The sequence below is a fragment of the Nannobrachium achirus genome, assembly GCF_963921795.1.
Source record: "Nannobrachium achirus genome assembly, chromosome: 12".
NCBI lineage: Eukaryota > Metazoa > Chordata > Actinopteri > Myctophiformes > Myctophidae > Nannobrachium > Nannobrachium achirus.
The window spans coordinates 29,690,157-29,703,448 of NC_137832.1; the positions used below are offsets into that span (position 1 = coordinate 29,690,157).

A 13,292-nucleotide genomic window follows, 5' to 3' on the forward strand; every position below is an offset into this window, starting at 1 on the left:
ATTGATATCCCTACCCTGAACATTTGTTATCTGTATCATTTTTACATCTATTATTAGTAGGCTATTTTAACTGTAGCATGTTTTAATCTTAACTTTATTTTTAGGGATTTATTTTAATGCATAGCACCAACTGCACACAACCCAGTTATAAAGTGTAACCTGACACATGCAGTAGAGGAGGATTACTGGGTTACTGTTTGGCAGTGGTGTAAAGTAGGCTAACTAAGTAGATTGTACTCAAGTAGGCCTACTGTACTTAAGTACAGTTTTGAGGTATTTGTACATACTTGAGTATTTCCAATTTCCAATACTTTTACTTCTACAAACATGGTACTTTTACTCCACTACTAATATTTGAAAACTAATTAGTAACTTTTTAGATTTTTATTATTAGGCTATTACATAACATAGGCCTACATTAACCCAGATCTAAAAGCTCTCGATGCAACACATTGTGAGCTTGTAGATCAACTTTTTTCAAAAGATTTTGAAAACCTGAAATGGGACACTCTGCACAATGAGTAGCCTACTTTTAATTTTGGTACATTGAAGTACATTTTGAGGCCAATACTTTTGTACTTTTACTCAAGTAAATGTTGAATCCCTGACTTACATTGAAGTACATTTTGATGCCAATGCTTTTGCACTTCTACTCAAGTACATTTTGAATCCCTGAGAGTAGAGTAGCCTATATTTCTACATTGCAGTATTGATACTTTTATTAAGAAATGCGAGTACTTTTTTACACCACTGGTTACTGTTAGGTAACACTGTATCCTTTGAACACACCCCCAATCCATACTCTGAGTGGGAGGAGCCACTGACGACCGTCTGCCGGCCGCTTCCGTAACTACCTCTACTGTAAACTGCACCTGAACTGCTGAACCAACACTGGATCAAGGATGACATCCTCACGACTAGAAGAATCAAGTTTATTTTTAGAGGGCATTCATGCGCTCGGTCCCGACGTCACATGAACATCTCTGATCTCTGGATGCTCTTGAGATCTGAGAGGAGAGGAGAAAACTTCAGTGTCTACGCACTCTACGGTAGGAGAGTGCAACGAGACCCTGTAAACACGCGACTGTACATTTAGGTTAGGCTGCTTACTATATTTGTACTTTATATTATATTTAAGTTATCAATCAAATCCACAACAGCTACCTCACAATGGGTGTCAAGTTAGCTTTAAGCTGCGCGTCGCTGTACATCCTCATGGATGTCGTTGTTACCACACTCCTGTATACACGTGTATCACATTTCGCCATATTCACCGAGGACGTCCAGAACTTTGACGTGCTCAGATCGCTGCTGGACCTGTGGGGGACTGTGTTGGTGCGAGCATCCCTGCTCCTGGGTGCTGTCCTCGGGGTGGGGTGGAACAGGGAGGATGGTCCACGGAGGGTGACGAACCTGTCCACTGTCATCCTCCTCATCTGTCTGGTCATCGTCACCTATGCTCTGGTCAAGCTGCTGATGCTGAGCGAGCACGAGAATCTTCTCCAGCAGCAGCCCTGGTTCCTCTGCCTGTTCTCCTGGACCTGTGTGTCCTCCCTGGGTACCATGTTGCCCTGGAGGCTCTTGGGGAAGAAGGAGGACAGCTCTGTCATTGACAGTGGTGATGATGGGGAAGGAAGAGGGTGCTGCAGTGACACAGAGAGCCTGGTGGAGACCACCAAGCGTGATGAAGATACTGAAGAAGAGGTTTTAGAAGACACAGGAGGGGGTGGTGGTGGTGGGCGGAGGAGGAGGAAGAGGTCAGTATGAGTTGAATACCAAGGACTCCCGACGTAAAAAAAGACAGTAAAAGGACTTATTTGGGATGCTCCTTTTAGGCAGGGTGTTTAACTGTACTTGTACTGTACTACATTATTTTAATGTATTGACTATACTTCTTCTGTTCTCCACTTTTGTCTAATAAAATACTCAATCAATCAAAGGACAAGGAAACAGGAGACTCACTCAGGAGCCACACTGGGTCGCTTGCTGAAATATTGCAGCCATGATGCAGGCCTCCTGTTTGTGGCCTTCGTCTTCCTCCTCATCTCTGCTGTTTGTGAGTATCATTCACATATCGTCACTGTCAGGCAGAAACCTTGTATCTCCAAGTTTCAAATGTGTAGATTTTTTCGTAAAGTAAAGCCCTACTTCATCATACAAGACTGTTGCACAAATCTAGTGAAAACAGCAGATCTACAAGCACACAACGCCTCGCACCATGAGGCGTTGTGTGCTTGTAGATTGTCTATTTTCACTACTTTAACACGTTTTTAGAATAATAATAAAAAGGAACGGTTTTGGATATACTTGTAAGGTTTCCACCCGTCAGTGACGGATATGTGACTGCTGAATGGGTCAATTGGTAGATGGTAACTAATTAGACAGGTTTACAACATTGGATTGAATGAGACATACAGTATGCATGCAGGTGAGTCATCACCAGTGCCACTTTAAAGTTAGTTTTTAACTAGCTTGTCGGCGGAAAAAAAAGATTAGGGCGAGTGTTTTATAAAGCGAGCATTCCGGTTACCTACTTTTGACTCATTACTCATGAGTCATACAGTCATTACTGTATTATTGCACTTAATGGTTGCAATGCCTCAGATCAAAACAATTGTTTCTCAATTAGAAAAGCGATTAATCAAGAACCTTCCTTGTATAAAACCTAGAATTGTAGATTTCTTAATCAATTAAACAATTTATTTTAACCACAGTATAGTACTCAGTGTTAATTGAACTCTGAGAGCCTAAACGGGTACATTTGGGTGTATTTGTTACACTTTAAGGGTTAAATTAACACTGATGTGTTTACTGTATAGCGTTGTACCCATGGTATGTTTTTCCAAAACATTTGTATGATTTTGCTATAATGTCTCTCATCACATCATAGGTGAGGCCTTCATACCTTATTACACAGGCAAGGCCATAGATGGCATAGTGGTTCACCAGAAAATGGAGTACTTCGTCAAGCCCTTAGTCATACTGGCAGTACTAGCCTTATGTAGGTAAGTATATGGGGATTTTCTTTCATAAATCTCATCCATATCTGATTTGGCAACAGTCCTAGTCCAGGTCAATCTTTTACACTTTAAAGGCCCATTCCCACTGGGCCAGATAACAGATAAAAAACTCTCTTTCTCCAGATATTTTTCCATTCAAAGTGGATGGTAGATACAGATAAAAAAAATATCTGCCTCAGATATTTCTTTTATCTGTGTCAGATTTTTTTTAAATTAGTGAGAATGGGCCTTTAGAGTTAAATTAACATTCCAGCTTTGAGTGTATGAATGTTTTATAACAATATTTTGCCCTCTTATTAGTTCTCTTGCAATGGGGGTGCGTGGAGGAGTCTTCTCTTTGACGTTTGCCAGACTAAATCTGAAACTCCGTAACGACTTATTCAGATGTCTGATGAAGCAGGAGATTGGGTTCTTTGATGCTAACCATACAGGTAATGTGGTGATGGTAGGCATTAAATCCCTAACTGTCTGTTTGTCCCTCATTAATTCAATCATTCACAAATCTATTACCGTCATTTAATGTATCCTTTTCTTCTGTTCAGATTATGTACATTCATTTACAGTATTTATTCATTCTCTATGTTTGTAAACAACAGCAGAGGGCACTGTTTTTCTGTTTTTGGTCGATGGGTTCCTAGATTGATATGTTTGTGACCATCCAGCCATCAAGTGATTCATAAAACTATGATAAAACTATGATAAGCCGCGGACACAGACAGTCACACGGTCACACAAAATGCTCTTCTAGATGGCTTGCCTTGCCCCATAGGTGCCACGCCATAATAACACTTTTTTCTCCTATCAACACAGGTGACATCACGTCTCGTTTGACTGCTGACACCACCCAGGTGAGTGACCTCATCTCCCAGAACGTCAACATCCTCCTAAGAAGCATGGTGAAGGGAATTGGCTTCTTTATTTTTATGTTTGGCTTGTCCTGGAGGCTCACGCTGGTCACCATAATGGGCTTCCCTTTCATTGGCATTGTCTCCAAGGTCTACGGGGAATACTACAAGGTAGGTGTCTGAAACAGAACCACTTTCTAATCTAAGTGCAGTAAAGATACAGGACTTAAAGTTAAAAAGTGTAGTGACAATTTTGTGAATAAGAAAGAAACCATACAATTGGGTAGAAATTGTGTGTTTTAGGAGATTTTTAAATGGGTTGGTTTATCTTTGCTTTCTGAAACCCCCAACTCTCCAAGTCAAGTCTGGTCGGTGTCATTTTCTCTCATTTACTGATCCTAAATTCAACTAAACATGTTTTCTTCCAGAGGCTGACTAAAGAAGTGCAGACAGCCCTGGCCGAGGCCAACAAGGTGGCTGAGGAGACCATCTCAGCCATGACAACAGTACGGAGCTTTGCCAGTGAAGAGGAGGAGGCAGATTCCTATTATGACAGGCTCATGGTTATGTTCCGTCTCAACAAGAAGCAAGCCCTGGCCTATGCCTGCTATGTGTGGTCTAGTTGTGTAGGTACATTTGACATTGTCACTTAGATCAGTGGTTCTCAACCTTTTCAGGGCGGTCATTTTAACTGGGGACCCCCCCACCCTGACTTGGAGTTATAAGAATTGAGGCTTTACATTTTGTATAACACGTTGCGAGGCGTTGTGAGCATGTAGATCGGCTATTTTCACAATTTCTGTCACTAATATTTGACAATTTGGCCAATGTGATTTCTTTTATTTTAGAGGTATTAAAAAGTCCTTAAATTGTCACTTTAGAAATGTGCATAAACCCTCTATACGCTTAAACTTTATGTTGGTTTGTTTACTGTTGAGTGAGAAAACAATGTTGCACATTAAGTTAATCATCTGGGGACCCCCCAAAATATTTTGGGGACCCAGGTTGAGAACCACTGACTTAGATAACGCTCTTAAACAGAGTGACTTAAGCCCTTTGCACACAGGACAGTTGCGTTTTTTTCGTTTGCTGCATGAATAAAACGCATTGGATTTGGTGTGCAATGCTGTGCGGAATCGGCACTGCGGATCCCAAAAGGAGTCATAAAAGGAGTGATGAGTTTTTTACCGCATGCGACAAGACGCACGAATCGAATTGAGTTTCGATCGAGAGAAAAACGCACGGCCGCAGCCACTCGTCGCACGGCTAATTCGGATCCGGTGTGCATGAGGTCGTAGAGAATCATTGTTTTCTTTAGAATAAATGAAATTGTCCGTTTTATCCGTGCGGATAAACGCGCCTGTGTGCAAAGGGCTTTACAGTCATTGTAAAGTAGAATAAGCTTTGAATCCTGGATTACTCACATTGCAAGCAATATGGCTTGTTGCCTGGATCTCCTTTTTTGAGGAGTCTTAGTTTTCTCTAATGGCATAATTATAGTAATATTTGGTTAATTATGTCTATGTGATTTGGGTAACATGAATATTAATAATATTTGCCTGTGTTTAACAGATCTCAGAACTTGCTCTTCAAATTGCCATACTCTATTATGGTGGCCATCTAGTGGTGACTGGTCAGATGAGCGGTGGGACCTTGATAGCGTTTGTCATCTATGAGCTGGAGATGGGAGAATGTCTAGAGGTATGCTTTCTGCTATAGGTCCACCACGTCCTTTTATAGCCTTCTTTCTATCCTCCCATCCTCCCTTCCTCCCATCCTCCCTTCCTTCCTTTCTTTCTTTCTTTCTTTCTTTCTTTCTTTCTTTCTTTCTTTCTTTCTTTCTTTCTTACTGAGGCATTCTTACTGAGGCAGAGCAATAGCTCAGAGGGAGAGAGTGGAGGAGAGAGTTTAGGGTTAACACAGTTATTATGTTATGAATAGTAGTTTTATGAATTAATCAGATCCTCTTGTCCCCTATGCTTGACATATCTTCCAGAGCATATCATCTGTCTACACGGGTCTCATGCAGGGAGTGGGTGCAGCCGAGAAGGTTTTTGAATATTTGGATAGAAATCCCAAACATCCGCTTGGTGGTCAAGAGGCTCCTGACACGTGTAAAGGCCTGGTGGAGTTCAAGGATGTGACATTTGCCTATCCGACACGCCCAGAGACTGAAATATTGAAGGTTTGTTGCTGGAGAGAGAGTTGAATTGTTGGAATTAAGGAGCCTTGTTGAATTAAATGGGCCACATGGCTCGGCTCCAGAGCCATGTGGCCCATAGGGCAGGAGTCTATCTCCTGTTTCTGTAGCATGAGACGGCTTGATGTACAATTACATCCCCCAGCTGTGATCTACAAGCAACCCTTGATGACCTGTGCCAATCAGGGAGGCACTGGGTCCCATTTTCATAGTATTTGGTATGACCCGGCCGGGGTATTGAACAGCACAAGGCCATTGAGCTGGTATATAGTTGGAATTTAAATCAGAAGCTTGATTGTCACATCACAGGTATACAGAAGTAAAAAAGTGTGTGCAAATAGTTTTCGTGCATAGCTCCATCCTAGGGGGGCAAGGGGAAAAGGAGATCAATCAAAGGATATAAAGGTGTGTGAGCATAGCAGCAGATGTATACTGTGCTAGAGAACACACACAAAAAAGTCAGTGCGTTGTACATGGGATTAAGGTGCAAAATGTGAGTTAGTTTCGACCGCATAATCCACATAAGGAAGACTGACACTGGTTAAAACCATGATTAATTACTGCACTTCCACAAAAGTGCAGTAATTATAATCTGAAGGAAGAAAGGATGTGGTTAGTTCATGTATGATTCACTAAATTTGAAAGCAAAACCTAAATTGAAATTGTTATGGTATTTATTTCCTATAGTTTTCATTTAGTATACTTTCTGGGTACTGTAACAATGCATTTGTTGCCTGTAATAAAGTACCTAACTGCATAACCTACTGTATCTAATGATAAAGCCTTTAGTCTCGCATAAATTCTGAATTTAAAAGGTGAATTTACCCTAAAACAGACTTTTAACCATAACCAAACAAAAGTGTTACAACTAACTTATGGTGTAATAATGCAGGGTGTATCATTCACATTGCGTCCCGGGGAGGTGACGGCCCTGGTGGGGCCCTCAGGCAGTGGAAAGAGCTCATGTGTGGCCCTCCTTGAGAACTTCTACCCCCCTCAACAAGGCCAGGTACTACTGGATGGAAGGCCTGTACAAATCTACCAGCACTATTACCTCCACTCCAGGGTTAGTAGTACAAGTGTTACGGTAAAAAAAAACTACCCAATTATTTTATTTCATTTTATTTTGCATACTGTACATGCACAGTGCATGTGCATGTACAGTATGCAAAATAAAATGAATGCATGAATGAATGTTTACATACACTAGACTAGTGTAGTACCTGTTGTCAGGGTACTTGCTGGCTGCTGCCTGGACTTGTTAGACATGTCCAGGCAGACGTATTATGAGGCCTGCTATTTCATCATTTCAGTGAGTCACACTTTAGACTACCAAAACATCATGACCACAGCCAATCAGTGCTAAGCAGAGCTACACGTCACCGGTTTGCCCCTGTTTGGCATGCCACTGACCACTCAGGGAGCGGGCCAAAATTGGCCCATTTCTGCCCCACAGGGCCCAGGTCCTTGTAAATGCAAACGATGGCACAAGCAGGCGGTGCGGTGCAGTTACTGGTATTCTGGAAACGCAGCATAACTTCCTGTGGATTAACTGGATTTATCACGTTATAGGCAAAATGTGTATAGTGCTTGAAATGTGCAAATGTCTCTATTCTTTTTATTTCAGTTAATAGAACAGGTACCCTGGACAGAGAATACATAATGGGAGTCGTCTGTTTAGAAGTTAATTAGCAGTACTTTCCTTGTTCACCAGCCATCATTCCCTGTGTCTGTTGTTGCAGGTGTCTTTGGTGGGTCAGGAGCCTGTACTGTTTGCCCGGACAGTTAAACAGAACATCAGCTATGGCCTGACTGACATTGCCTTGGACACTGTGGTACAGGCTGCTACCCAGGCAAATGCTCATGACTTCATCACAAACCTCACTAAAGGTTACGAGACAGGTAATTTTTAAACTTGACTGATTTGTAGAGAAAAACATTTCATGATTATTATTTTTGTATTAGGTCTCTATACAAAATATGGAAAATGTGTATTTAAGCTGGCTCAATGATAGAGGATAATTGATCAAATTTTGGATTTGATTCACCTCTTCCGACAATCACATTCTGTAGTGTGAGAGGTTCACGGATATAATCTCTACGTCACCAACTGGATTGGAGTCAATCCAGTTGAATATCAAACGTGTGATATTTACAACATGTAGGGTTAAAAACACAGATGAGTAGAAACCTGCCAATGAGAGTGAGCTATGAATATAATGCATCAAGGCAGGTTATTTCCTCCATCATTATTTCACATGAATTCCCCACTCTTAAACATGTTGTGGATTTTTTTTTTTTTTTAATTTAGCAATGTTTTGTTTTGCAATAGACCAGTGACCAACATCCTGAATGTTAATCTAACTCTGAGGGTGTAAAAATGAACCCAGTATTTTGCTGTGTATATCTTATTATTACATTAGTATGCGAATATGCTTGCTTATCTCACCATATCTTAGTTAGCTTAAGTGTGGGGGAATACGTATGTGACTAACATAAAATCATTATACATACTACTGAAGAGAGCGGCACGAATCATGCATAAAGACGATTTTAGACATACCACACACAAGAGAAGACTATTTATCATATTGAGAGTATTGAAACTTGAAGAAGAGATAGTGAAGCTACAGACTGTATTAATTATGTTTCGGGCAAAAAGCAAAAGCTGACAGTTACTTTACAAAAGCTATTTGAATGTTGTTCAGAAAGTGGGGATAGTAGTTTTATTTTGTGTTTACATTTTAAATTAGCATTTTACTGCAAGTACTGGTTTTATGCGCCGATCATCAAGATATAATAATAATAATTATACATACGATTTATATACCCTTTTCTAGGTACTCAAAGTTGCTCAAAAGTATATATATTTTATATATAAGTTGAATAGGGGGCAGGTATTAATACGAATGTATTCTTCCTGCTCCTTTTTGCCCATGGGTATAGTACTGTAGATTAAATGAATTACTATCCTCTGATAGGATTTGTATTGTACTGTGATACACTACCAGGTGCGAAACAAAATGAAATGAAATGAATTACATTTCTGTCTACCTTTCTGTCAGGTGTGGGAGAGAAGGGAACCCAGCTCTCAGGGGGCCAAAAGCAAAGGGTGGCCATTGCACGAGCACTCATCCGTAATCCACGTGTTCTCATTCTGGATGAAGCCACCAGTGCCCTTGATGCAGAAAGTGAACACATTGTAAGTGAACTACGGCAGCAACTGAGTAAAACAATACATACAACACATTAGCTGCATATTGTATTGAACTGTGCTTTCCCATAGGAGACTGAACAGTACTTCATATCATATGAATCATTAGACATAATGCATACAGTATTCTTTTCTGGTTCTACAGTATGCTATAACAGAAATTCTTGTTCTGTTGTTGTGCAAAACAAAAAAGATTATTTTGACCCATTACTGAACAAACACACTATAGCTACTATCACAATATAGAACTTTAACCTTTTAACAAAGAACGTTTTATTTAAATCAAAAATACATATCATATCAACATAATCCACTACATACATATACTCTACCTTTAAAGTAACACGGCTAACTTTTCTAACTTTCTTTCATTCATTCAGCCTTTACTTAACAGCTGTGCATCTTTCCTACAGAATAATAGACTTAAGCATTATTCTATTTTAACAAGTTTATTTTTTTATTAAAACTTATGTTGTGGTTAGCATTATACTAAATATAGCTATGGCCCCTACAGTTGCATTGTTTGTCCACAAGATGGGAGTAGTACTCCCTAGTGGACAAACAGCGCAACAACTTTTAACCACAAATAAACTATTTTAGATTCTTTCCATATCTTCTACTCTATAAAATAATGGATCTCAAATCTCAAATAGCTACAAAGGTAGAGTGGAATTAGGTGCAGTTTGAAATAGACTGAGATTGCTGCCTGTCAGATGATGAAATGAAGGTATACAAATCTAGGTATAAAAATAAATAAATAGTATTTTAAGATAATTCATCATTATTAAATAGGCTACTGTACTAGATACACACATTTGTATTTTTATATTTGTATTATTGTTACAAATTTACATTTAATACATTTTTTACCAGTTTGCAACGAGCCACAAAGATCACATAGGATATACCAACAATGACATGTACAATGATGCCCAAACCTCAGTAAAGATTGCTGTGCATCTAGTGTCCAATCCTCATTTTTGCCTATCACTGGTTAGATATAAAGTAAATATAAATAAGTTAAATAAATACATTAAAATGGTGCAGGTTGAGCAAGGACTCATAACACAACTTACTTTTAAAAAGAGTACAGGTAAACTTACACTAGCCTCTACGACCACACAGGCTTATGCAAAGACTAAAATGTAATTTAGATAGCATGTTATATAGACTGATGCCAGGTCATTGTTGACCTGGCATCCTATAGTGTGTATAGCTTCGATATACAGATTATTTATTACATGTTTTGGTTATTCTACTGTTAGACCTACCGGTATGTTTTTAGATGACTATGTACCGTATATGCATTTGAAGTTTTATGTTGTGCTGTTTACTGTTAGACACCCTTAGTAGTGTTAGCTCATCAGTTTGAGCAACTCCTCTTGTTGTCAACTTTGAACTTGACAGTGGTGGTTCAGTAGCTATTAATATACAGCAGCATTCTGGTCATGCAACGCAGTGGTTTTCAACCTGTGAGTTAATTAACCTCTAGGGTCCCCCCAGTGAAGTGACCATTTAAGGACTTTTAAGATCTTTATAACAAGTCCATTTCTGCATCAAAATGAATCAACAAACTATACTATAAAAACTGGTCAAACATTGGCCAAATTGTCAAATAATAGAAATACAATTTTTCAAATTTGTGTGTGTGTGTGTGTGTGTGTGTGTGTGTGTGTGTGTGTGTGTGTGTGTGTGTGTGTGTGTGTGTGTGTGTGTGTGTGTGTGTGTGTGTGAAAATAGCCAATCTACAAGCTAAGGGATATTTTCCACAATATTTATCCGTGGAACTGAGTCAAACAGCATTTCATGCATGAACTACAATTCCTAATCCTTATCAGCATGGGAGGTCCCCAGTTCAAATCTGATTATCTTGGGGGAGTTCACGGCCTGAAAAGGTTGAGAAACACTGATCTAACATTACAATTATGCTGTAAAAGACAGTGACAGACTAAATATATTATATTCGTGTTTAGCATGGTAATAAATGTTCAACCAGTTCAATCTGTAGCAGGAAAAACAACCAGGTTCTCAATTGAGTGCAAAATTGTACAGTGAATAATAACATCTGGCACTCTACGAACAATAGGAACAAATATACTGTATATCCCAACAGAAGAACTTATATATAGACAGAAACACGCACGCACGCACGCACGCACGCACGCACACACACACACACACACACACACACACACACACACACACACACACACACACACACACACACACACACACACACACACATATAGTTGCTGTTTTTTAGTGCATGGAACATTATGTTTTTCTGTTTGGATATAGATAGACAGTTTATCTGGTTGGCTAAATTAAGCAGAAAAGACAATGTCATACTCATACAACTGGTACCAACATGCCAGTAATTCATCACGATAACAGCCTAAGCAGTTTATCTGTGCTTGCAGGCCCACACTGGCAGACGTGAATTTTCTGTCAACATCGCAAGTTCTTTTTTTCTGTTCTTCTGTTTTGTGAAGCCCCTACCAGACAATGTTGAATTGTTGTATTCAGGGCTGTCACAATTATGACATAATCCTCTAATCGTGATTTTTTTTTAAATAATCGTGATTATTTTTCATAATCGTCATAATCGTTTCCATGTTGAAAAATGTTCATATATTTAAAGAAAAGTCAAAAGTAGTGGAAATAGCAGATCTACAAGCTCACAACGCGTCGCATCAATGTTCTTTTTTAAGTATAAAGCTGTCAAATATGTCAGTAATTCCTTTGTATATTTAGTTTATGTGTCATAATTGCCATGTGCAACTTCAAAGCCTAAAAGCCAAACAGAAATGTAATTGTCAACGTCAAAAACACAATTAAATCGTTAATCGCAATAATTTGAGTGACAATTAATCGTCATGTAAAATGTCATAATCGTGACAGCCCTACCCCTACCAGACAATGTTGAATTGTTGTATTTGTGTCTCTTTTCCACCCCCAGGTCCAACAGGCTCTTAATAACATCGTTGGAAAACACACAGTGCTAATAATTGCCCATCGATTGAGCACCGTGGAGAAGGCTGACAACATTATTGTGATTGACCGAGGCCGCGTGGCGGAGCAAGGGACACACAGTCACCTCATGGCCAGTGGCGGCCTTTACTGCAAGCTGGTGCAGAGGCAGGTCCTGGGCATCGAGACAGGGGCTGAGGTCCTCAACCCCGTTGAAAAGCCCCCTCCTTGGAAGTCTGAGGGGGGAAGGCAGCGGCGGAGACAAAGCAGCAGCAGTGCCAGCGAGGCTGATTGCAATGCTGGATATTGAGGAACAAAACAAATAAACCACTATTAGATATCCTGTGATAGCTGACTCTTAATGGAAATCATCATGCACTGATGAACTGCAGAAATAGTAGTCCAGGCCTGATACTTATCCTGTCTTTCTCTCTTTTTGTTTTTGAGAAGAGGACAGATAAGTTAATGCAGTGCCCTGCCTGGCAACCAATGGGATCTGAAGCCGGAGCACTGTAGAAAAGATAACCAATATGTGCTGCTATTTGTTATTCTTTGCATGTAGAGAATCAGGGGATGGAGGAAAAACAATACTGTATATTGCCTTGACTGCTAAGTTATAGGCTTCTGCACTCTAGAACATCTAGACCAAGTATGTGGCATTTGCAATGGTAGAAAGCACTGCAAAGCAGAATGCCTGCAACACTCCAGATTTAACAGATGTACTGTATGAATGAATGAACCATTGTAAAGCGCTTTGAGCAATTGGAAAAGCGCTATAAAAATGCAATTCATTGTTATTATTATTATTAACAAAAGTCTCAAGGTGCACGGCTCAACAATATCATGAACCTGAGAAAACAGCCAGCACACAATGAATGTCCTTTTCACATATTTACCTCTCCGGACAGAGCAACATACGCTTTTCAATGCATTTTCAATGGTAGGAAAAACTATGGTGTGAGACAATGGTACATAGCCTACTGGGTATTGCCATTGTTGTTTGAGACACTTTAATTTCACAGTAGTAATGTTGATGCTTGAAC

General features: G+C 39.7%; 1 protein-coding gene across 1 annotated transcript; it reads left to right on the forward strand.

Moving 5' to 3' along the window:
• Window positions 1–1,170: 1,170 nt before the first annotated feature.
• abcb9 (ATP-binding cassette, sub-family B (MDR/TAP), member 9) lies at window positions 1,171–12,559 on the forward strand (the record flags this gene model as incomplete). The annotated part of the gene is made up of 12 exons (XM_080738559.1): window positions 1,171–1,761; window positions 1,954–2,056; window positions 2,891–3,005; window positions 3,321–3,451; window positions 3,831–4,036; window positions 4,294–4,491; window positions 5,438–5,566; window positions 5,862–6,050; window positions 6,958–7,131; window positions 7,808–7,967; window positions 9,131–9,267; window positions 12,239–12,559. 12 exons carry the CDS (start codon window positions 1,171–1,173, stop codon window positions 12,557–12,559), a joined length of 2,454 nt encoding a protein of 817 aa, XP_080594685.1.
• Between the last annotated feature and the right edge of the window lie 733 nt (window positions 12,560–13,292).